This window comes from Rhinoraja longicauda, chromosome 4, assembly GCF_053455715.1.
Source record: "Rhinoraja longicauda isolate Sanriku21f chromosome 4, sRhiLon1.1, whole genome shotgun sequence".
Taxonomy (NCBI): domain Eukaryota; kingdom Metazoa; phylum Chordata; class Chondrichthyes; order Rajiformes; family Arhynchobatidae; genus Rhinoraja; species Rhinoraja longicauda.
Genome location: NC_135956.1, coordinates 29,241,726 through 29,267,655, shown reverse-complemented (window position 1 = coordinate 29,267,655; position 25,930 = coordinate 29,241,726). Strand labels below are relative to the sequence as shown.

Genomic DNA, 25,930 nt, shown 5'->3' with positions numbered 1-25,930 from the left:
AATAGTCACTCCTACTGATACAACGAAGGACTGGTGCTTTGTTGGGGATGAGATTAAGTAGCTTTTTCTACATCTCGCTCAAGCCTATTTGGGTTGCTATGTCCTTAAGGACTCAGTCAGCTTGGCCATTAGTTGTGCTCTCAAGCCACCTTATTGATGAACATTGACATCTCACATTCAGAATTGATTCCGTAACATTAGTGCATTCAATTTTTGTTACAATTGTTTTCAGTGGCGGCAGGTGATTATTCATCAGTTCAAGGCTGGTTGGTAGAAATTAGAGGTATCTTTAATGTGTTTAATCTAATGCATTGAGACTCCATGGGTTCTGAAGTGAATGTTAAGAAGAGCTTGGGTGATCCCTCCTGATTATGTAGCATAGTGTTGCTAGTTCTGCTGGTTCCATGTTTGAGATAGGACATGCCATAGGCAGAAGTGTTGATAGAAGGGTGTATAATATTGACTAAAAGGTATGGTTCCACATGTACAGTTGCATCAGGTTATATAATAGCACAAATTTACCGTGGGTGAGGGAAAATTTGCAGCTTAGATGTGCCTTTTTGATGTATTATATGTTATGTCCAATTTTCTTCTTGTTATAGTTTATCACAACAATTTTGCTACAACTGATTGTCATGCTAGACTATTTCAGAGAGCAGTTAAGAATCAATCATATTACTGTATGCCTGGAATTACATATGAAGAAAGGCAAACTTACTTTCACAGTACTGCAAGGTGCTTTACAGTCACCTTGTAATGTAGGAAATGTGGTAGCTAATTTCCCCACAATAAGTTCCTATAAATGGCAGTTAACCAATTTTAGCGATTTTATTTATTGAGAGCCAAGAATTAGACAGACAAAGGGATGTTAGTGAAAAGAACTCATTTTACATCAATCCAGTGTTTTTCATGATGACCATTATTTACTTTTGTTCTTTTTTATTATTAAATTTATTTAATGAACAACTTTGCATTTCCCTGTTGCTTTGGTGGGAGTTAGATTTATGGCTTCAAATTATTAGTCAATTAGTCATTGCAGTACGTGCCTATTATGCTGTTTTACACAACAAACAAAATAGAAATATATTTATAGCACCCAGTATACTGTGTGGATTAATGAAAGTATTGAAATTTAATTTCCTTCATTTGAAGCAATGCAATTTGCCAAATTGCAAATGTTTTCTGCAGAAACATTAGAGTGAAAAGAGTTCATATAAGGAATGTAATAAAATGATGAATTCCATTCTGAGGCTGCAGACATGTTCCTATTATATGTTTGGGGGATGGGAACTAGTCCATCATTTACAATCCTGACCTACTTTCAGCTGATTATTATTCAGCTATATGTTCAAAAAAATCTCTGTAATTCAATTTGGCATTCAGTACAGCATGGTTGCACTGAGAAATAGGTTTGTTCTAAGATTAACAATGGCCTTTGTTTGATCATCAACATATTTAATAAAGATCAGAAAGGGTTTGCAGAAAGCAGAAGAAAAACCCCATAACTAGGAATCTGAAAATGTAGACGAAATATAAATGCTGCCTACCAGTAGCTAGTGTTGATATTTAATTTTAAAGTGGGTTTCCCTCTAATTGAACCCAGTGGGAACTGCTCCTTTTAGATGTGTGGGTTAATAGGATTAGCTTCAATTGTTAAAATAGTAAACAAAAATCACTTTTACAAAATATGTAACCAGCTGCGGCACTGGAAAATACAGTTGAAGCAGCCCAGATGTCAAAGATATACTGAAGAAATTTCATGTTGCAAGCCAATAAGAATAAATTGTTGTTTTATTTAACAGTTTTACTGTGAAGGAAAATGTTGAATAGTTAACATTTTTCTTAAAGTAATATATACACGGGAAAAAAAATCTTTATTTGCTCACATTTTTGACCCAACAATCTTGTCTTCAATTTTAAGTGAGTAATATTATTAGAGTTCAGTTATGAAATTACATTTTCACAAAGGGTGTAGTTTTGGATGTGCAGTTTTAAAACGCATATCAAAAATGCTGTAAACACTCAAATATGAGGGAGGCACAAATTCATAATGATTGCCCCCATTTTATGGATAGTAAAAGGACAAAACTAAATACACCAGAGATAAATCTCATGGTTGACTTGCAGGAGCATTCAGTTCAATAGCACATTCATCAGGCTCGGATTAGACCGCCCTGATTCCCATCTGAAATATGCACTCATAATATTTCACGGTATTGCTAATTATGTTTCTGTGAGTTCAATAAAATTTATAGAAAATTGGTATATTAAACAAATAAATAATTCCAATTATGGCATTTAGAGCTGTTCTGTTAACTATTCAGAGACAGTTTACAATGAAAAATATTAATTATACACAGAGAAATATTGGACTTTTTCTTTAAATCACACAATAATTTAAGTTAAAGATATAAAAATCCTCTCCTAGTAGCACCACATATCTCATATCACAGGGAGAATACGCAATAAAGATTTTATTTTGCAATAGTATTTACAATTGGTAAGTGAAAACCAACATCTTTGGTCCCTGCCTTGAGCACTGTAACCTAGCCATTGACACCATCTATCTCATAGGCAATTGTCTAAAACTTAATTAAACCGTTATTAAATCTTGGTGCTTTATTTGACTCCAAGATCAGCTTAACTATGTAGGTCAATGCCAGGAATCAGGTCCCAAGGATGTGAATGCACTGCCAGATGAAATGCAATTACCTCACACTCCAATGGTATATCGACCATATGCACTGCCAGCTTCAGACACTACTCAATTCCTCGCAACTCAATTATTCACCCAACTACAACCCCAATCATTTAAAGCTCATAGCTAATGTTCATGTGCTGCTACTGACCATTAGAAACTGCTGCAAACCTCACAGCCAAGTGTCACAGTTTACATACACCTTCAGCTATTCAAGCTATGGAGGCTGAATCATCCAAACAGATGGCAAACATTGCAATCTCTACGTACCTGTTTATTATCTGCATGCAGTCAGCACTAAGCCCACTGGTAATTAGCTGGATGCATTAGAAAGGGTAACACTGTGAGTGGCTAGCACCAACTGAAGCTTGCTTGGAATGCCTAAAGCCAAATTGCACTTAAAGAGAAGGCTGGAGTGGATAAGCTTCATTATTCAGACCTGGAAAAAATAGAACTAACTTCAAGACATTGGAAGAGGTGGAAAGGAGTTAAGATACTCTCTGTCCACTGTGAGTTAAGAACACCTAGCACACAGTAGGATATAATACGATAGAACCTTATTTATCCCAGGAGGGAAATAACAAGAACTAAGGGAATAAAATGAATAATCAGTCGATTCTTGTATTCTGTGTGGTCTGACTTCACAAATTTTTGAGTTTGGAACTTAATCATCTAGTGGCTTTTTGTTTTCATTTCTTGGCTACATTATACTGTTTACTGGAGTCACCAGAGTCAGGCTTATACATTTCCTAGATATTTACTGTAGATATTTTGACATGGAATAATGAATTTCTCTTCATGCTTTGTTTTAATTGAGGTGATGGAGATAAAGTTTATTCTGAGCCCTAAACACAGGGACAGTTTGATTCACAACTTAAGAGGAAGGAAGTTTCCCATTACAGTTTGTGAATGATCACTACCCTGGAGAGTTGGAGGGTTTATGTTCAGGTCGGGTGTTGTGATTGCTTTGTTGCAAGGGAGGTTGGTGGGTGTGTTGTGTGGATAAATGCACTTCTGGCCTCCTGGCCTATTTTGTCATTCTGATTTTGTCCCCATTTAACTTCCCACTCACATCTGGTGCTACAAGTGGCCATATTAAAATTATCTCACTATCCTTCAGATCGGTTATCAAGGTTTCCACTTCCCTCTAAGTTAGCCAGAAAATATGCTGCAGCACATTTTGAAGAGGTCCAGGAGGGTTGCTGTTGTATCCTGGCCACTGTTTAATGCACAGCCAAAATCACTAAAATAAATCTTGATTATGTATCTGATATCTGATAATATTCTGCACAACTGTCAAATTTGCAACAGCTTGTAGACTAGTCACTGAATGTCACTGATGGGAGCTATTAGTATGTGGGTTGAAGGAAGAGGACTTCTTCTTGTGTATGGCGTGCATAGCCTAAAGTTGTGGGAGATTGCAACCTTCACGTGGTCCACCCTGTTTCAACTAATGCAATCAACCCGACATGCACAATCTAATAGAATGAAGAGGAGAAAATGGAAAAAACAAAAGAAATGTTCAAATCAGCTGTGTTGAGAAAAATTGTTTTGTTTGAAAAGCCCATTAGATCAAAATTCTGTTTCAAATCTATCCTCTTAAGCTCCCTGCAGTTTAACGAGCTTTGTTGTCTCTTTCCTAGTTCTTACCAAGGATCTTCAACTTGAAACATTTGCTCTGTTTCTCTTTCCTCAGATGAACCCTACTCACTGGGCATTTCCAGCATCTTCCAATTTTACTTTAGATTTCCAACATCTGCGGTTTCTCAAAGACCTGCCTGCTTTACGCTATAAGATTTAATCAAATTTAGAATGATTTAATTTATAATATTCTTAACATAATCCATTTAATATGAACCACTTGGATGATGGAGAAAACTAATGACCATTTCAGAGTTAGATGTAGGAAACTGTTTGGTAACAACACTGGGAATATCTGGCAATGACTTATAAGAAAAGTAAGACACGAATTGCATAAAATGGTGTAAATTTCGCCTCGGGCATCTAAGACCGATTCAAAGCTAATTAATTATTTTTACATCTGGTTACTGTTGTCATGCAGTCAAATACTGTAGCCAATTTGTGCAGGATGCCACGGATACAAATGCCGATAATATATGGAAGTGGCTGTGATAAATATTGATCAAAATTCAAAGGGCAGAAATTTGTCCTCAATTCATGAGCAATAGTAAAAGGAGCTGTAGAATAGGATAAATTCAGTTACTGTGCTATTATGCTTTCATCGTAATAATTTGAAAATAATTTTTTACCCAGTCTTCGATTTCATGATTCCTAGCTGCAATGGCATTTCTTGGTTGTCAACATAGTATGCAATGTCCTTTAAATTATTCTCGCAGCAATAACTGTTGTAAAATGAAGAAATTTAAAACCCTTCCAGGTTGAAAGACATTAATATGCATGCCTGTTCCTATGTTTGGAGACCAGCTGGACAATCTTATAATGTTAGTGCATATAATTTATAAATGAAGAGGCCTTGGGGATGGGAACATTTTTGGTCTCCAACTTTATCAAATAGATTCAATGGGATCTAGCCACATGGTAGGAACAGTGATCCTTCTTTCAGTTGCTGTCTACTTTCCAAACAAGAATGTGCAAAATTACTGGTCCTGGCGACTAATGTGTACTCGAACTCCATCTTGTAAATTTGGACTGGAGATTATAAATATAACCAAGATCTCTTGAGGTTGCTTAGTAGATATCTGCCGATGTTAGGGTCAGAACCTTTCTTCAGACTCCAGTTTCTTCTGAAATCGGAAGCAATGCAATTTGAAAAATTATATGTTGATTAGAGATACAACTAAGTAGATATTCCTTTCAGGCTCCATAAACATGGTATCTTCATGTGGTTTGGGAATTGTATTATGGAGCATTGTACGAGTGCTATTTATATATACATTTAATGATATGTTCAGAGTTAGTATCCATTGCATTTGAAACACGTGTCCATTGCTCTTTGAACTTGAGCAAGGGTTACCTTTCTCGCTTAAAATTGTGAGGCTTCATTATCTGAAATGTTCAGCAAAAGGTGCTACAGTTCAAATAGTTCAGCTGGTGTAAACCAGGAAAACACAGTGAAACTACACAACACAAATTCCAGCAGAAGATATATCATTAGATTGAGATCTGATGGAATTGGTTTCTCCCCAGAGTTCTGCTTTGGCCGATCCCATTACTACAACTAAACAAGTGAAGAGTGGCAAGAAATCCTAATGTGTACATGACCTAGGAAAGCTACTGAAAATCAACATGCATTGATTCATGTGCACTTTCTAAACACTCGATTCAACATTACTGGCAGATTGGGGACAAGAAGCTACAACAGATAATAATAACTTTTGAAATTGGAAGTAAAATTGCTTTTTAGTCATCCTGCCTTCCAATACACTTAACCTGTTATAAAACCAACATGGCTACTGTCTTAATAAAGAAAAGATTTAAACGATGCTTCATATGTAATAGATCGAATTGAAAGGCTTAATTACATCACTACATTCGGATTCAATAAAGGCAAACCTATTAACATCAAAATCACAATGATGCTGTATCCAGCCTGACAAGGGGCCAAAGTGATGTTGCTGGAATACTTATTGTTTCAAATAATAAAAATCTATAAGAAATTAATCTGCTTGCCAGAATTTCTGCTAGAGAACTACAGAAAAACAGCTCAATGATTTAATTATACTTTATTGCCACATGTCCTTAGGTACAGTGAAATTCTTTGTTTTTGCATTCAATACACATAGTTCCACAAAGAGGGCTGACAAAGTTAATTCACAACGTTACATATTTAACATATTTAACTTGGTTCTCTCAAAAAATGGATAAAATCCAAATTGAGCACGAAAAGAACAGACAGTGAGTTTGTTGGAATGGTATGATGTCTTGGAAGTATTACAGTATTTATATAAAAGAAGCCAAGTACAGCACCTTACATATAAAGGGCCTGTCCCACTTAGGTGATTTTAAGGCGACTGCCGGCGACTAGGCTGTTGCCGAACGTTCGCCGGGGTGTCGTAGGCATGATCGTGAGGAGTCTTCAAAGAATCGTAGTGGATCCCGGCACGTCGCTGAGAAATTTTCCAGATAAAAATTTCTCGGCGACAGCTGGCTTGTCGCCAGGTATCGTAGCTTATTGCGGGCTGTTCCCAGGTTTGCTAGGTTGTCGCAGATGCATTTAGAAGCACGTAATATTAAATTAAGAAAAGGCATTTGAAGATACCATAAAATACTTGTCTTTAACCAATTTATTTACTGTCAGGCCATTTGACAGGTAGATTGGAGGCGACAGTTTGACGGTCAGGTAAGCGTGGGAATTTTGCGATGTTTCCGAAGACGGTGTAATCTCTTAGCCACTTGCTAGTTTCACAAAAAAAGTAACCGGCCTCGACCTGACTCGGAATTGTCGTGGTCATTGTCCTAGGGTAAAAGAAAATTTTGGCGATCTGCTACGACTTTGACAGTCGCTGGCAGTCGCCTAAAAAATCGCTTAAGTGGGACAGGCCCTTAACTCTCCTTGAGTTTGAATTACTGCATCACTTATAGATTCTGAAACAGGAATCACTACAATAAAACTAGTTGACATTTTAAAAGGACAAACATATATTTTCACAATGCAAGATTACACATTTGAATATAGGGAAAATAACTTTAAATCAATCAAAAAGAAGCACTATTTCCATGTGTGAATCAAAAAACGTTTAGAGAAAACCAGACAATGTTTTGTAACAGAGTAGCAGGATGAGTTGTATGGTGGTTTTTCTAATGTTGTTAAATCATTACAAAGTTGTTTACACCAATTATAAGTACTTCTAACTCTGAAAGACTATCTGGATAATTCATACTGAAATAATGGAATTAATTTGCTGTCATAACGGGATACAATCAAATATTCAACTGAAACTGAAGGAGGAAAGTCATTTCAGGACAATGCACAGTTATTTTTCTTTTTGGCAACGAGAAGAACATTGCTTCCACAACACGTTTAGCATTCTGAAGTGATTGAGCCCAATGTGGAACGAGAAACTCTGGCACTGATGGAGCAGCAACTGCTTGATGAGTGGATAGTTTGTGAGGGGATGCACTCTTTCTATCTTCATGCAGGGTCTCTGTACACTCCCGATACATGCTTCGGAGGTTCTCAATACCATTGCAAATACCTATTACACCTTAAGCAGTCACAGCCCAACGATTCCCTGTGGTCAATGGGGAAGTTGCACTTTTGAGCAGATCCATCAATCTTTTTCTCTGTCCATCCAATAATCTTTTATCGTAACATAAATCTGGTATTGGGCATGTGAGGCTATCGCCTACCCAACATGGGATACTGAGTGTACCAGGCATCCATTCTGGATATGTCACCTGAGAAAGAATACTGGATGTTGTTTTACTTATCCTTCCATGATATGGAGAATTTTGTAGAAACAGCACTGGCGCATTCCTGTGCCTTGAAGTGATGACCGTAGGTAGTTCCAGTCTCTGAAATTATCATTTTAGTTAATAACTCTGTCATCTATTTAAAACACAATCTACAATTCTTGCTAGAGCAGCATGCACATCAAAATGTTATTTAACAAGCACCATCTATGTTTCATCAATCAGAGAACAGCTGCTTATACAGCACTTCACATGGAAACCATCCCAACTGGCATAAATAAATACACGGATTCCATGTTATAATTAAAATATTCTGCTACCATATTTACTACTAAAACCTTCAAAATGAGATATTAGAAAACTGAACTGCTTCAGTTTGGCATTTTGGGGTTTATAAGCTCAGCAATAATTTTAGCTTCCACGTATATACACAACATTTGTGTGACTTGGAACTAAAGTGCAGAAGTGTGCTACTTGCATACAAAATCAGAATTTTGATAAATTCATATTCAGTGGTTCATGTAAAATCATACAGATGGAAACAGAGCCTTGAGCCTAATATTCCCGTGCCGACCAAAATGCTCCATTAAAGTTAATCCCATTTGCCTTATTTGGTCCATATTCCTCTAAACTTTTCCTATCCATGTACTTATCCAAATGTCTTTCAAATTGTTTTTATTCTACCTGCCTCAACTACTTCCATTCCATGTACTCCCCACCCTCTGTGTGAATAATTTGCCCCTCAGGTTCCCACTAAATGTTTTCCCTTTAAACCTAAACATATGCCCTCTAGTTCTTGATTTCCACTACCCTGGGGAAAAGATTCTGTGCAGTCACCCTATCTATTCCCCTCATGACTACTATTATATCACAACTCACCTCCTGTGCTCCTTGGAATTAAGTCTCAGCCTGCCCAACCTCTCCCTCTTGCCCACACCCTCAAGTCCTGGCAAGATAAATCTTCTCTGCTTGCTTTCGACCTTAATGGCATCTTTCTTAATACAAGGTGACCATAATTGAACACAATACTCCAAGTGCAGCCTCACAAACTATTTGTACAATCTCCATTCTGGTAAACAACCTGCCACCATTATATTCTGCTCCTACCATTCAGCCAAATCTGTATCCAATTAGCTGGCTCTCCTTGAATCCCATGCTGTCTAACCTTCCAGAGCTGCCCAGCACATGGAACCTTATCAAAGTCTTACTGAAGTCCATATAGACTACATCTACGCCCCTCATCAACCTATTTGGTTATTTCTTCCAAAAATTGCACAAAGCCATTCTGACAAAATCTAATCAACCCATGTCTTTCCAAATGTATGTATATTTTATCTCTCAGAATCCTATACAGAATCTTTCTACCACAGATGTTCAGCTTACTGGTCTATTGTTCCCAGGTTTTCCTTTGCAGCCCTTATTCAATTAAAGCACAACATTAGACACTCTCAAGTCTTCCAGCACCTCAATCGTGCCTAAATATGATTCATCTATATCTCAGCCAGGAACTCTACAATTTCTTCTGTAGCTTTCCACAATGTCCTTGGATATATCTGATCAGGCCTGGGAAATTCATACATCTTAGGACTGGCAGCATCTCAATTCATTGCCATTAACTTCTGAACTTTCCCAGTCTTCATGAATTTCGCATCCATACAAAGAGAGGCGAAATATTAATTGAGGACTATTCTCCTTCTCCCGTGGCCCCATACTTAGATGACCACTTTGGTTTTTCAGGGGCCCTACATGAAATCTTTTTGAATTCTCTTTAATCTCATCTGCCGGAGCTATCTCATGTTCCTTTTAGCCCTCATGATTTCCTTCTTAATTATGCACAATCCCCTATACCCCTCCAGGGATGCCTTGATCCCAGCTGCATCTACCTGATTCATGCTTCCCTCGTTTTCCTGGCCAGACCCTCAATTTCATTCATCATTCAGGGTCCTTTACTCCTATCTGCTTTGCCCTTCACGCTAACAGGAACATGCATACCTGGAACTCTCATTGTCGCACTTTAAAAAAATATTCCACTTTCCGGATGTCCCTTTGCCCACAAAGAAAACACTCAAATTAACGTTTGCAACTCATTGCCTAATAGCATTAAAGTTTTCCTTGCCTCAATTTAGAGCTTTAACTTCTGGACCAACCCTGCTGATATCCATAACTATTTTAAAGCTAATAGGACTGTGGTTGCTGGTGCCAAAAAGCTCACCTACTGACACTTCACTGATTTGCCTTGCCCAATTCCTTTAGAGTAAGTCAGGCTTTGCCATCTCCCTTGTATTGTCCTCTATATATTGCCTGAGGAAAGTTTCCTCATACACTTGACAAATTCCAACCTATTTAAGCCCTTGGCACTATGGCAGCCTCAACCTACATTGGGAAAGCAAACATCCCCATCAATAACAACATACTAGTTTCTCTCATTCTTGTTGACTATTTGGACTATATTGCACTAAATAATGGAGTTTCTGCATTTATGTGTTTACTTTGGGTATATTGATTTCTATTGGCTTTCACAGTCCTTCAGGTACAGCTGAAATCTAGATTCTGGGAATTTCTGTAGCTTTTAACAAATTTGGGTACCAACCCTCAAGCGTATCCATCCATTTCTCACCCTTGCAAACAATTTATTTGCACATAAAGTCAGATTTTTGATAAAATGCCATTATGTGGTGCATGAACACATTGCACAAATAGTAGAATTTCTACATTTAATTGCTGTCTTTGGGTGTATTCATTTTTATCAGTTATTAGTCTTTCAGATGCATCGAAAAATCTAGATTGAAAGATTAAAGAATTTCTACATTATAACACATGCGTTTTCTCTAACTACATTGCAACTTTGAGATCTGGGGCCAAGTCAGGGTACATTTTAGGTATGCTTCATCATTCTTGTATCCTGCCAGAAACAGTGTGATTCATTTAGCAATTCATTAAAACTAATGGCAATATGTGCATGCATGCTGCAGAGAATGAGTCATTTTGTTTTATAACAGATTGCAGATGAAAGGAAACCATTCTTTTTTTTTGCCTTCCTGATGTAATTACCACTGAACTAATTACCTCAAATCACTGACATCCAGGGTCAATAAAGATGGAAAGAATGTCATCAAAGACCTGCAATATGAAACCAAAACAAACCTTTTCAACAAAATCTACATTTAATTATAATGTATGTTATGGCCAGATTTTAAGTTTGGATGCATTCTGAATATTTATTATTCTGTTCACAGCTTGATGGTGAAAACATGTACATGAGTATGACAGATCCAAGCCAGGACTTCATGCCAGGAAGCCAGGTGGGTTAATTAATCTTCTCCACCGTGTTTTAAGATGTAATTAGACAAATTCAAAGCATGCATTGCAAATAAGCATTGCTATCAGTAACCAGTGCAATCAAAATAATTATAATTTGCAAACAAAGCATTTAAACTGCTTCGGATTAATGAGATGTAGCTTGAACAAATGTCATATTTGGATGATTCTTAGATGCAAACATTCACCATTGCAATTAGCAGATTGTTTTTTTCTTTCATTGTAATCAAATAACTTTGTTGGCATGATCTTAAAAGGCAAATCTATTTTCTTTTTGGAAGCAATGCTCAGATATGATTATTAAGAGATGTTTAATTGTAACTAGTTTGACTGAAATACAAATCTAACAATGAATGTTTGTACATAAATAATGATTAAATCATTTTTATTGGAGATAAAGCTTTGGGAATATGATTTTCATATGAAACAAGAATGAGTAAATATAACATTCTTGCTATTTGCTGTCCAACATAAATAATGATAAATTATGATGTGCCAAATAAGAGAAGGCATTTTATTATTAAAACGGACTCATTCTAAGAGATAATGGCCTAGATAGCAGTACTAACAGCAAGAGAGAGCTAGATAGAGCTCCTAAGGATAGCGGAGTCAGGGGGTATGGGGAGAAAGCAGGAACGGGGTACTGATTGAGAATTATCAGCCATGATCACATTGAATGGCGGTACTGGCTCGAAGGGCCGAATGGCCTACTCCTGCACCTTGTTGTCTATTGTCTAACAGCAACCATTACCATCATGAAATTGATGGGAACTTTCATGCATGTGATTAATGGAGAAAAAACAAAATTATTGGCAATGAACCAGTGTGCCTCTACAGGTTATCCAGTTGTCAGTCTTCTGTATTGCCATCAAGGGAAATCACTAGAATTGATGTGAATTTAAGCTCTTTAACTAAACCAGCCTAAATATACTCTTAAGAGTTTTCAGCTGTTACATGACTTCCACCTGAATTTTTAATCAATATTAATTATCATTATACAATTACTACATTTTAGGCTATCCCCAGGTAATGAATGGGTTCCATTTTTACAGATGTGCATAAGTTGAATTTGTCCATAAGTGGGAAAATTCACAAAAAAAAATCACTTGATATGGTATCCACACCTCTACAGTATTGTAATGAATGTCGCCAAAAGCACATAAGACTGATAAGAAAGAACAATTACCAAAAGTGGGGGAAGCACAGAAACTAGTTCTGTTGTTCATTGGAATGAATGTATGTATGTATACGTACATTTAACTTATGAAATTAATAATAGTGTGGGTGCTACTTTTGTTTTTTAGGGTTTCTATAAGTTGGGTGTTCATATGCCAGGATTGGCCTGTAATTAATTAGAAAGCTATCAGGCTCTATAAACTAGATTTTATATATGTGCATTTTAATTTCCCCTCATAAATATTTGGAAATATAAGGAATTTTGAAATAATAAAAGTAATGTATATTTATGGAATTCTAGCATCCTCCCAAGTCATTTGTTCTTGTTCCTGACTTAATTTGGCACCCGCCATGGTATTTAAAAAGTTAAATGAAGCCCCTTTGCTTTTTGTTTGGTTTACATTATTTACCAAAATGTGACCAATCTGAGCATGATCCATGCCCAAGGGCTTTCAATCATTGCCATAAATATTATAACCTTAAACACACTATTGCTCCTGTGGAAGAAGGGTCTCGACCCGAGGCGTCACCCATTCCTTCTCTCCTGAGATGCTGCCTGACCTGCTGAGTTACTCCAGCATTTTGTGAATAAATTGCTCCTGTGGAGTAATTCTAACAAAACGGAGGTAATTTTGGGAGGCAAAAGCATAAAACATACTTGCAGTTGCTATAATATTTTAAGACATTCCTTCACAGCCAGATCTAACATGAAGCCCCTGGAGTGTGTAATCAGAATATACACCTGACCCTGTTCAAAGTCAATGCATAGTTGAAGCCCATTGGTCTTGGATTGGGTAGCCAGACTGTCCAACAATCCCAAATAAAATCAGTAGGGTCAATTCTGGCAAATCTCAGCAAGACTAAGTGCAAAAGCTTTGTTCCATGCATGTTTGAAAATCCAAGACTTGCTGCCATTTGTAGGGCTAAGCACCAGATTTACTATTCACTATTTGGATTTAACAACAAATTCCAGGGCATGTTGCATTGCATAGGCTTTGCAAAGCACGTATTTCCGTACATATGTATAAAGCCGTGTTTTCTTAAACTTCCTTGGATGCCATTGGAACTTTTTTTTTTCAGTACAGAATTCTTTAAACAGAAACAAGTCATTGCTGCTGCCCATTCTTCTGTAACATTGAAAATTAATTGGCTGGGAAGTGAAGCTCTGCATATACCTTTTCTTTATTGCTCATTTTGGCTTGAGGCACAGCTGGTAACAAATACACCATGCAATATACTTTGGTAACAGACAAGTTCAGTATCTATAAAATAATGTCACCCTGAACACCAACTCAAGGCTGATCATATGTAGTAAGTGAGTTTAGGAACATTTTGTAGTGATTTTGCAGTGTGGGTGTATGTATTCAAAGGCTTAGTGCATTTTACATACATTTCTGTTATTAACAAAGGCGTCACAAACATGTTTGTTTTAGTTGATTTAATGGCTTGTTAAAATAGCAGAGAATTACAAACTAAGCAGTAATGCATTTAGGTTCTCATTTTGCACAGCACGATTTAACCTCATTTATATATTGGATTATGTCTAAGTATGGTGAGATAACATGGTTTTACCTTGTGTAATGAATTCTATTACAGTGCAGGATAGTCCAATTTATGTAGAATTGGCTAGGGGAATGGCTCGTTATATTAAAAATCTATAATAAATAGCAATAATGATAAATGAGCATAAATCAGAAAATAATAATATACAATTGATAAAGAAAACAGGTGAAAGAAATTTCATCTTTATGTTGTCAAACCATTTTTGCTGCCAATAGAATCACAACTTGGAAGGAAAATAGTGATAATGAGAAAAACAAAAAAATGGAATAAGCCTTTAGTTGGACCAAGGTTACAGAACAATTAATTAGCTGTCAACATGACTAAAATCAAAGAATGAAGGCTTTATTGCATAGGTTAAGAATTATTGCTATGGGGAAAGAGTCTGCCCTGAAGCACTGGAGTCAGGAAGCATGAAACATCTCAGACTGAGCTCTATGTCAGTGAAAGGTAGATTGACAGTAATAGCAAATCCATTTTATGTGGGTATCATATATGTTAGCCAGCCTCATTCAACAATGCAGCCTAAGTTATTTGAATCATTTTGTAATGTGAATACAGTGCCTCTGCTTGTTAATTTACTTTTGGAACCATACCTGAACATAACTTCACAATTCTTTCACAGTTATTATAATTTAATCTATTTTAAATAGTACAGTGCACAGCACTTATCAATAGATGGAACATTTATTTGACAGTTGTCAGATCCATGTTAACAGTGGTGTTTGGTGTTCATTTTAAATTATGCCTAGCGTGATGGATCATCCAGGATATGCCTTAAGGGTTTAAGAGTTCAAAGATCAATTTAACTTATTTAACAAAGCTGAGGCACAAATGCAGTGAATGATTGCTGTTATCAAGCATCTGTTGTTCTTGACAGAATCTTGTAATGTATTTTTGAATACATGACTGTGCTTTGAATGAACCATTTGACAGTTTATCATATTATATATTATGCTGCCTCCTTCACAGTGACCCAAAGTACACAGCTTCTGGAAAATAAGGGTGAAAGGCCAGAACCAGTGTGTCATGTCATTTCAATTACTTTAATTGGCCGGTTTGCTAAAACCCTAACTATACTTTTATGCTCTGAAGAAGATGTAGGAAAATCACAGTTGGTGTCTTTTACATAACAAGAACATAACCTCAGAAGTTGAAAATCGTATCCATTTAAGGATCTAATAGTCTTTTCCTTGTCATGAATACATGAACGTGTTGATGGGAAGTTTCTGTTTCGCCATACGTTGCATCTCCTTTCCAAAGCTTTACTTGAAGAAAATATCTGTACTGAAGTGTTGACTTGGATTATGGGCTCATGTCTCTGAAGATTGTAGGTTCAAGCCCTGTTCCTGAGATAAGCACTAAAGCTGAATCTAATCTACCAAACAGATATTTAAACTGAAAGCTTACCCCCTGAAACGATTTCTTTATTGCCTCTAATGGATCTCCCCATTCCAACTGCATGGCGATTCCCTTTCTGTTTATGCCGGTTGGATTACTTCATGTATTTAACACTTTTAAAGATCCAAAATTCCTTATCTACCATAAGTCAATCAGTGTAAATATTATCTCAAAAGCAGAAAGCCCCGAGTTCAAATCACACTCAGCTGATGCAGTGGAGGGTGCTGCAGTGTTAACTTTCAGATCAGACCTTAAACCATCTACCTGCTGTGTCAGATAGATGGTAAAGATCACATGCAATCTCAAAGCACAGAAGAGGAGTTATCCTCTGGTGGGGAATATTTATCCCTCAATCATCTTTACTACAAGCAGATTTCTGATTGTTTTTTGCTTTCTTTACTGTTCACAGGAGATCGATATGTGCAAATGGGCTGCTCTGTTTCCTCCAACACTTATAAAAGCAATTTTTTTGGCTGTAAACGCTTTGAAATATCCTGAAATGAATCTGAAAAGTATTTTATATGTATAGGTATTTTTAATCATTTTACTTCGCTCAGTGTTGAAAATGTTAACTCTACTCTCGACTCAGTCAGGGTTCACGATGGTGATATGAAATGGGATGAAGGCAGATTGACAGTAATAATAAAACCTGTTTTATATATCCTATACAACCATTTTCATTCAAAGATGTAGCCTAAAGGCTTTAACTCATTTTGCCATACGATTAGAATGCCTCTGCTTGTTTTGTTTACTTCTAAAATTACCCTTTCGAATAAAATGTAATGCATTTTAAATGGTGCCACAATGCAATGAACAGCCTTTATTATTAAATGGAAATCGTCTTTGATTCTTCTCAGATTCGGTTCATACTAAATTAAGCCTGTAATTATGAATCATCCAGGGTATTCCTATAGGGTTTAAAAGTCCATGGATCACTTTAAATTGTTTAACAAATCCATGTTACTTGTGGTGCTATCTGGGTACCTATTAGTGGGGCTTCACTGATGTCCATGCTGTTTCCAGTCAGTTTTTCCTAGTAGCTTACAATGATATGCACATTTCCAGTTTCAGACTCATACGCCTGGTGTCTTCCCACACACATCTACGCATCCACCTAGTTTTCTTTTCCCTTTGTTCACCTTTTCCATCCCCTCCCAGTGTCTAGTTCCATCTGGCTCCATCTCCCCCTCATCCCTTCCCATCTCGTTCCACGACAACTAGATCTGTACTCTTCCATCTCAGTCCTGATGTAGTCTCAACACAAAACATTGGCTTACACCCTTTGCCTCCACAGATGACCCACTGACTTCTTCCAGTGTTCTTGTTTTGTACTAGATTCCATCCTCTGCAATCCATTTTGTCTTCGACTTTCTGATTACTCTGATTCCCATCTTGAAGTGAGTGGATTTCTTCTCACTTGCTCAAATTTCCTTCCCAGCCCCGGCTAGCTGCCCATGAAGCCCTTGTCATTCAATGAAAGCTGACAAAAGGGCAGCTGGCTCTCCAAATCTATGCAATACTGTAAATGAAATAAGGAAGTTAACCTGTCTTAATAAATCATGAGTGTGATAATTAACTGGCATTGTATCAATATGAAATAGACTTTAAGATGCAGCATTCAACAAACAACCTACTTTGACGCTCCAGCCAATATGGATTTTTTCAGACCTGCTTTTTAAAGGTTTAGGTTTACTATTATTGCTACGTGTGCCGTGGTACAGTAAAAAGCTGCACAATGGGATAGACGTAAATCATTCAGTACACCAGCTAATGGAAGGACCATTCAGAAGCATGATAAGAGGGGAAAAAGCTGTTCCTGAGAACAGTAAAGAACATGGCACAAAAGAAGTATATATAAATATAGCTTATTCCAAAATGTTCTACGGAAAGAAAAAAATGATCAAAGTCTCACAAAGTGACAGCATGATTGTCAGATATTTGTTTGTTCTTGCTAATAATATTTTTCCTATTGATGTGGAATATTATAGTTCTTCCATGATGTTATCAATAATTCAGGATTATCGAAAGCAGGTCACTTGCATTTTTCATGAAAAGTGGAATAGCAACCCCCTTTTGCCTTATAGTTGCACACAGCAATTATTACAGCTGATAAATTATCCAATCATGCTGCATGCTTTAGGGCTGTTGCTCATTGTTAAGTAACAACATATGTGGGATTGCTTTTCATGAACTGTAGCTGCAAGCAAAGAGATTCTTTGCATGTAATGATTTCAGTGAAGCTATTACTGGATGCATGCCAACAGTGTGAGGAAAGGGTAGTCCTGGAAGCATCTGGTCGAAAATTATTGAAATACAAAATTAATTTCATTAAATTATGTTAATTTACTGCATAAGTGATGTCATCCTATTAATAGCAAAGAAAAAAGACATTGATAAAAATATTGCCACCTTTTTTGCCTGTCATACCAATGAACAAGCACAGATCTGAAATTACTACCATAAAAATTATTATTTTCTAAAACAACCATCTCAAGATCAGTCACACAAATATTCATTGAAGGGAGTGGCGGCCAAGTCAACGGATATTTTTAAGGCAGAGATAGATAGATTCTTGATTAGTACGGGTATCAGGGGTTATGGGAGAAAGCAGGAGAATGGCTTTAGGAGGGAGTGATAGATCAGCCATGATTGAATGGCAGAGTAGACTTGACGGGCCGAATGGCCTAATTCTGCTCAAACACATGACCTTATGGCATATGACCTTATGGTCCTGTTCATAAATCGCAATTGTAGAGGAATGTATTCTAATAGAGTGAAATAATCCATGCATTATAACTGAGTTAAAACAAAGAGCTACTTTTACATCATTACTTCTACATTACATTGAGGTTCAGCCAAATAATTTTTAAAACAGACATTTGTTCAGCTATGGAAATATGTAGGTTTTGTAACTTACCTTCGGCTGGGGTTGGGATCCAAAACAGTAATGAGGCAGATGAGAGCTGGAAGTTGATGCAGAGATTGTGGAGAGTTGCAAGAATAAAATAGAGTGGTCATAAAAGGGGAATGAGTAGAATGGGATCTAGATCAATGTGGGCTGAGGAATGGAAAATTTCCGGTAAGTGCGGGGTGTTGGATTTTGGGAAGTTAAACCAGGGTAGAATTTTCACAGTAAGCGGTAGGCCCCTGATGATTGTGGAATAGTGGAACATAGGAGTACAAATACATCATTCCTTGAAAATCTCGTTGCACGCAGTGGTGAAGAAGGATTTAGGCACATTGGCCTTCATGCAGGGCATTGGGTACAGAGGTTGGGATGCTATGTTACAGTTGTATAACACGATGGTGAGGCTGCACTTGGAGGATTGGGTTCGGTTTTAATCTCCCTGCTGTAGGAAAATTGCCATTGTTGGAAAGAGTGCAGAAAAGATTTGCAAGAATGTGGCCAGGACTCAAGGGATTGAGCTATAAGGAGAGGTTGCACAGGCTAGGACTTTATTCTTTGGAGATTAGGAGACTGAAGAGTAATCTTACAGAAGTGGATAAAGTCATCAGGGGCATAGATAGGGTGAATGACAGTCTTTTTCCCATGGTAAGAGAATCAGAGCACTGAGTAATATCCAACCTCCTACAATGCTGATCTTATACAAGTATTGTCATATAAGCCACAATGATCCAGCTCTGTATTAACCATGCATTGGACACCTGACTTTAACTATCGAAAGAACCTCATCATTGCCATTTAAAGAGATCGACAATGATGTGCAAGTGTGTGGGGGTTTGAGTACGAAGTCAATTAGTTTGAAAAACTCAACTGATGCTCTGTCCTAATGTTGACATGATCTATGATTGTATACAAGCATGGGGGTATTAATGAATGGCTGCATGCACTTTACATTGTATGGAAAAATGAAATAGAACTGAGTGCATGAATTCCCGAGGAACACAGGCCAGAGGTAAACGTCAGATCAGGGTCTTGATTATTTCCATGATTGAGATCTGATGTTAAATCAGGCGTTCAGGGTCAGATTCAGGAATGTGGATTTGTGAATAGAGTTGGGGGATAGTGGGGGAATCATCTGGTTTGAGGGGTGCAAGTTAAGTGGTGAGAAAATAATGTGCAGAGTTAGATAGTTGAGAGATGAGATCTTTGTGAGGTGGGATTGGGGTCAGTACTGTGGTGGGGCAAGGGGATGGGTGTTAGATATGTGGTGTAAGGCCCAAAATATAGAAGATTAACAGGGAACTATCTAAATGGTGTTCCCAGCAATGAGTCATGATCAATCAGAACAATTTTACTAACATGATCAATATTTTGAGGAGGTGAAGATGGTGATCTATCAGGTGTGGTGGTCGATGTTGTCTTCATGAATTTTAGTAAGGCATTTGATTAAGTCTCCCTTGGTATGCTGATCCAGTAGATTAAGATGAATGGGATTAACAGTAACTTGGTCGTATGGATTCAAAACTGGCTTACTCATAAAAGACAGAGGTTTGTGGTGGACCTATGATATTTTGGCTGGCGGTCTGTGACCAATGGAAGTCCGCAGGAAACTGTGCTGGGACCTCTGTTGTATGTGATATATATAAATGGCATGGACTGACATGAAGAAGCATTGGTTAGTAAGTTTTCCAATGATAACAAGATTCCTTGAGATGTGGACTGTGAGGAAGAATGTCAATGTATACATTGGAATATTAATCAGTGACAGAATGGGTAGAGAAATGGCAGATGGAGTTTAACCCAAGCAAATGCGAGGTGATGCACTTTGAGAGGTCAAATACAAGAGGAAAATATGCAATTAATGGCAAGGCCCTTAATACCATTGATGTGTGGAGGGATCTTGGGTTCCATAGCACCTGAAGGTGGCAATGCAAGTAGATAATGTGGTAAAGAAGGAATCTGAAATGCCTGCCTTTATTGGTCAAGGCATTGAGGAGGCATAAGAATGAGGAAGCCATGATGCTGCTTTATAGGACTTTAGTTGAGCCACATTTGGATTACTGTGTGCAGTTCTGCTCGACCCAATACAGGAAGAATGCGGAGGCTTTTGAAAGGGCCATAGGAGGTTAACCAGAATGATGCTTGGATTAGAGGGCATTAGGTAGAAGGAGAAGTTGGACAGGCTTGGATTATTTTCTCAGGAATGCCAGAGGTTGAGAGGAGACCTGAGAGAAGTATATAAATGCTGAGGAGACAGATAGGATTAACAGTTGGAACCTTTTTCCCAGAATGGAAATATTAAATATTAGGGGACATAGCTTTAAGGCAAGATGGGCAAAGTTTAAGAGAGATGTGCGGGGGAAGTCTCTGAGGGAGATGTGTACCTGGAAACACTGCCAGGAATGGTGGTGGAGGCAGATATGATATTTAGGAGGCTTTTGGTTAGGCACATGGTTATGCAGGGAATGGAGGGATATGGATTATGTGCAGTTAGATATGGTGTCATGTTCACTTTCAACATAGCACATAGAAGATAGAATAGTACAGCAGAAGAACAGGCTCTTTGGCCCACAATGTCAATGCTGAAAATGATGCCGTTAAACCAATCTCATCTTCCATGATCCATATCCATCCATTCCCTGTATATTCATATGCCTATCTATAACCCCCTTGAATGCCTTCACCACAATTCCTGGCAGCGCATTCTACCCTCTGTGCAAAGTTACTCTTAGAAAAATATGGATGTTCTAAGAGTACACAAACAATGTGATCAAATTTTCCAGGCAAAACTCTGAAGAAATGCTACACAGGAAATGAAATTATTCCATGCAAGTCAGATGCAGAAATGGAATCATTGTCATATGTGAGATTCATAACCAGAAGTGCCAGATCAAATTTAATTTAAAAAATAACTGATTAAGGTACCTATGACATTGAAAAATGTGTAACATGTTTAAATTTCTTGGCCCGTGACTCTTCAAAGTACACAAGAATAATTGAAGATGATAATTTACTTTTATCAGCAATACTCATTTCTCATGCGATGAAAAATGCAATAAAATCCCCCATTGCCTTGCTTTCCTTCCATTTATGAGTTATCATGTGAATAGGTTCTCAAGATCACAGAAGATCAATGTGTGTATATGCAGAGGCTGACAAATGTCATTGACATTTACGGCTCAGACAAATAAACTGAAACAGGTTCATTTTGTGAAGTTTCTTGATAATGTAATGTCTTTTTGTTGGATGAAAAAAAAACAAATCCTATGCTATCAGGCTACAGACAATGAAGAAAACAGATACCAGCACATTTCTCTCTACACCTCTGTGTAAGGAGGAATTCCACCAGAGGATGGGGAGCAGCCTTGGATAAACCTGTGGTGGCATTGAGATTACAGTTAGTAATACTGCAGTGGGTGGGTCCTTCACCCCAGCATTTGTGATATCCTGTTGATGCCAGTTGGTTAGTTCAGACATGGTGTTTTACTAAACCTCCACACAACATCAGTAAGTGGTTTCTCATTTTAAAAAAATCTGCTCTTCTATTCTACCTGCCAAGTTCCATAGCCTCAGGTTTTCCACATTACACGCCACCTGCCACCTTGTTGCCAACTCACTCAATTAGTCTGCATCCTTATTGCAAACTAACAGCTCACAGTTCTAACAGGATGATAAAGATTGAAACCCCACACCTCCTTATCCATCAGTGTTCTGGGATTCCTTCACAATCCAGTGTGTAAAAGCTCCCCACCACCTTCCTGAAGATGGAAACATGAGAAATAACTACTCATTTTTTTGAAACAACCCCACACACTGAGAATGATTAAAAACAAGCTACTTTAAAAAACAAAGATTTCACCAATGTGAAAGACATTAAAACTAAACATAAAGTTATACTCTTAACTCTTCAATTATTATTACAGAAACCTGGTTCAGAGAGGGACAGGGCTGGCAACTTAATGTTCCAGGGTACAAATGCTCCCTCCCTCCCTCCCTAGGAGATAGATTTAAACTTTCAAATGTGAATAACTTTTAAAATATAACACCGATTTCAATGAAACTTCTTCCATTAGCACCAAAGGGACGACGTTAAGTAAGGTGGGCCTAAAATTGTCGTGCTATCATGTACCATTTTGGCTGTAGTTCAGGAACAAACAAACAAACAAGCATTTTAGTATATAGATAGATGGCTCAAACGCAGGGTGATGGGACAAGTGGAGACAGGGCATGCTGGACGGTATGGGCAAGTTGGGCTGAAGGGTCTGTTTCCATGCTGTATGACTCTGACTCTGACTCTATAAAAATAAAATCTATATCTAAAACACAATCCCCCTTCCAGATTAGCAATCTGTAAAGTATCTTGTCTAGATAAAAAATGTTCTTGCTTCATTTGAATCTATTCTGATTTTAAATGATGCTATGGTTCCTTTTCGACAAACCTATCTTGGACCATAGCATCATAGTTTAGTTTAGAGATACAGTGTAGGAACATGTCCTTCGCCCCACCAACAATCACCCATACATTCATTCTTCCTACACACTAAGGACAATTCACGGAAGTCGACTAACCTACAAACCTGCACGTCTTTGGAATGTGGGAGGAAACCAGAGCACCCCAAATACATGCGGTTACAGGGTGAACATACAGACAGCACCCGTAGTTATAAGATCATAAGTGATAGGAGTAGAATTAGGCCATTCGGCCCATTAAGTCTACTCTGCCATTCAATCATGACTGATCTAACTCTCCCTCCTAATCCCATTCTCCTGCCTTCTCCCCATAACCTCTGACACCTGTACTAATCAAGAATCTACCTATCTCTGCCTTAAATATATTCACTGACTTTGCTTCCACAGTCTTCTGTGGCAAAAAAATCCACAGATTCACCATCCTCTGACTAAAGAAATTCCTCTTCATCTTCCTAAAAGAACGCCCTTTAATTCTGAAGCTATGACCTCTTGTCCTAGACTCTCCTATTAGTGGAAACATCCTCTCCACATCCACTTTATCCAAGCCTTTCACTATTCTGTATGTTTCAAAGAGGTCTCCCCTCATTCTTCTAAACTCCAGTGAACATAGGCCCAGTGCTGTCAAACGCTCATCATATGTTAATCTACTAATTCCTGGGATCATTCCTGTAAACCTCCTCTGGACCCTCTCCAGAGCCAGCACATCCTTCCTCAGGTATGGTGCCCAAAATTACTCACAATATTCCAAATGCAACCTGAAGAACACTTTATAGGGCCTCAACATTACATCCCTGTTTTTGTATTTAAGCCCTCTCAAAATAAATGCTAGCATTGCGTTTGCTTTATTTACTATTGATTCAACTTACAGATAAACCTTTTTGGGAATCCTGCACCAGCACTTCGAAATCCCTTTGCACCTGCCATTTCTGGATTCTCTCCCCATATAGAAAATAATTACGCCTTGATTCCTACTAGCAAAGAGCAAGACTCCACACTTTGCTGCACTATAGTCCGTCTGACACTTCTCTGCCCACTTTCCCAACCTATCCGTCCTTTTGCAGAGTCCCTGCTTTCTATACACTACCTGCTACTCCACCTATTTTCGTACCATCCACAGACTTGGCCACAAAGCCTTCAATCCCCTCATGCAAATCATTAATATACAAGTCAGTAGTCAGAATGAACCCGAGTCTCTGGCGCTGTAAGACAGCAACTCTACCGCCGTGCCAATGTGCCGCCCCTTGTTGCAAGTCTTGTTGTAAAAGTCACATATCCAGTTGTATGGATCTGCACCATCTTGATCAATGTCCACAACAACTTCCCAATCAATGCCTGCTTCATTCCAAAATCAGTGTGTCCTGATATTCTCAAGAAGACTTCTGTTGTAAATTGTTTTATACCTACTTTTACAAACAAATATGAAAACATTGTTTTGGATACATTTATGATCAATAGTTAAAATGAATCTGAGTGTACACTTAAGGCAATTTTAAGTGAAATCCCTGAGTTGAATGAAGCAAATTATTAGTACCTTATCTCAGTCTACAGCAAACCAGCCAATTAAATCTGCTTAACCTGGTGATCTTTCACCTTATGAACAACAGAGCTGACAGGTTTTGATTAATCAAGTTAGTGAGATGCAGGCTGACATTTCAACAAGCCTGTACTAGTTACTGAAACAAGTCTACAATTTAGCAAAGTGATTACTGTACACTGTCCCAGGGGTCTTCATTACAGCCCAAAAAATGTGCTCTTTGCCTCGACTATTGCGAGTGAAAAGCCAAGTGCTTTCTTCAGGAAATTAAATGTGACTAACAAACTGGAAGTTGAAGGTGAAAATTGGTGATTAATCCCTCTCCCAATAAATCAATTTATATTATACATAGATTTATAACAATTTCTATTTTGCAATTACTTGGGATGTCACAAAAATAAATATCTACTTTTAATTGTAGAATTATTCATTATTTCTCTGAAAGGATTGCATGTTCAAAGGAATGTTTTGTAAATGTTATACTTTTATAATCTGATGTGGAAACATCTCTTTCACTAATGATGGTCACAGATATGGACTGCAAATATAGACTTTTTATGATCCAACATTTTTTTATAGCAGCTGATTACATCATTTCAAAGAATATTTCTGCGATGTCATTATATATTATGAAATATTTTTTACAATGTTCAAGCTATGGGAACTGTGCACTGTTTTCAAGTTACAAATGTACACTAATGAGGCAGCTGTCATGTTAAATATTGTGTATCATTCATATCACAGTGTCTTGAGAACAGCAGTAGAGTATAAGTTGTTTCCCTCATTATTTTAGAAGACTGGTTTTAGGAAAAAAAATGTATTGAATTTTCCCATTATGAACCAGTGAATAATATTTTCCTCCAATGCATTCATATTAAATAGTTTGGAATGCTGAAAATAGGCTGCACTATATTTCAGTTTAATGAAGTTTAATTAAGTGCACAAAATAGATAAAATTCAACTTCAAATTTAGCGTGTCATTTGCATGTCGTAAATTCTATTATTTTCCTCCTGAATGTAAGAATTTCACATTAATGATCTAAAAAAAAATCTGTGGCTAAGATTTATAAACCTGCTAAGGTTGCCTATACAACATAAACTAATCTATAAAACTATCTTATTGTATTAGTTATTATTTCATTTAATCTCTGTAAATTAGATTCAGGTATTGCACACTGTAGCAAGGTTTTTCTCTATTCTTCAGTCCGCCAAGGCCTACTGGATCTCCTGATTGCTAATCATTTTAACTCCTCATCCAAATCCTACACTGACCTTTCTGTCCTGGGCCCACTCCATTGCCAGAAGGAGCCACACGTAAACTGGAGGAATAGTTCCTCATTTTCCACTTGGGTACCTGGCAACCCAACTGTATGAACATTGAATTCTCCAATCACTAACAACCCCTCCCCTTTTTCCTCCAGACCACACAACACCACCCCTTTTTCTCACCCTCCTACTCTTCATAATTTGCATC

At 37.6% G+C, this 25,930-nt stretch overlaps 1 protein-coding gene across 8 annotated transcripts in view; it reads left to right on the top strand.

Moving 5' to 3' along the window:
- The window catches only part of tox (thymocyte selection-associated high mobility group box), a 182,322-nt gene that overhangs the window by 77,867 nt on the left and 78,525 nt on the right, over nucleotides 1-25,930 (top strand). For all 8 annotated transcript variants that reach the window (XM_078397434.1, XM_078397435.1, XM_078397429.1 and 5 more), the window contains exon 2: nucleotides 11,329-11,394. In XM_078397434.1, coding sequence (XP_078253560.1) covers nucleotides 11,329-11,394 — 66 coding nt within the window. The remainder of the gene's footprint in view (nucleotides 1-11,328; nucleotides 11,395-25,930) is intronic.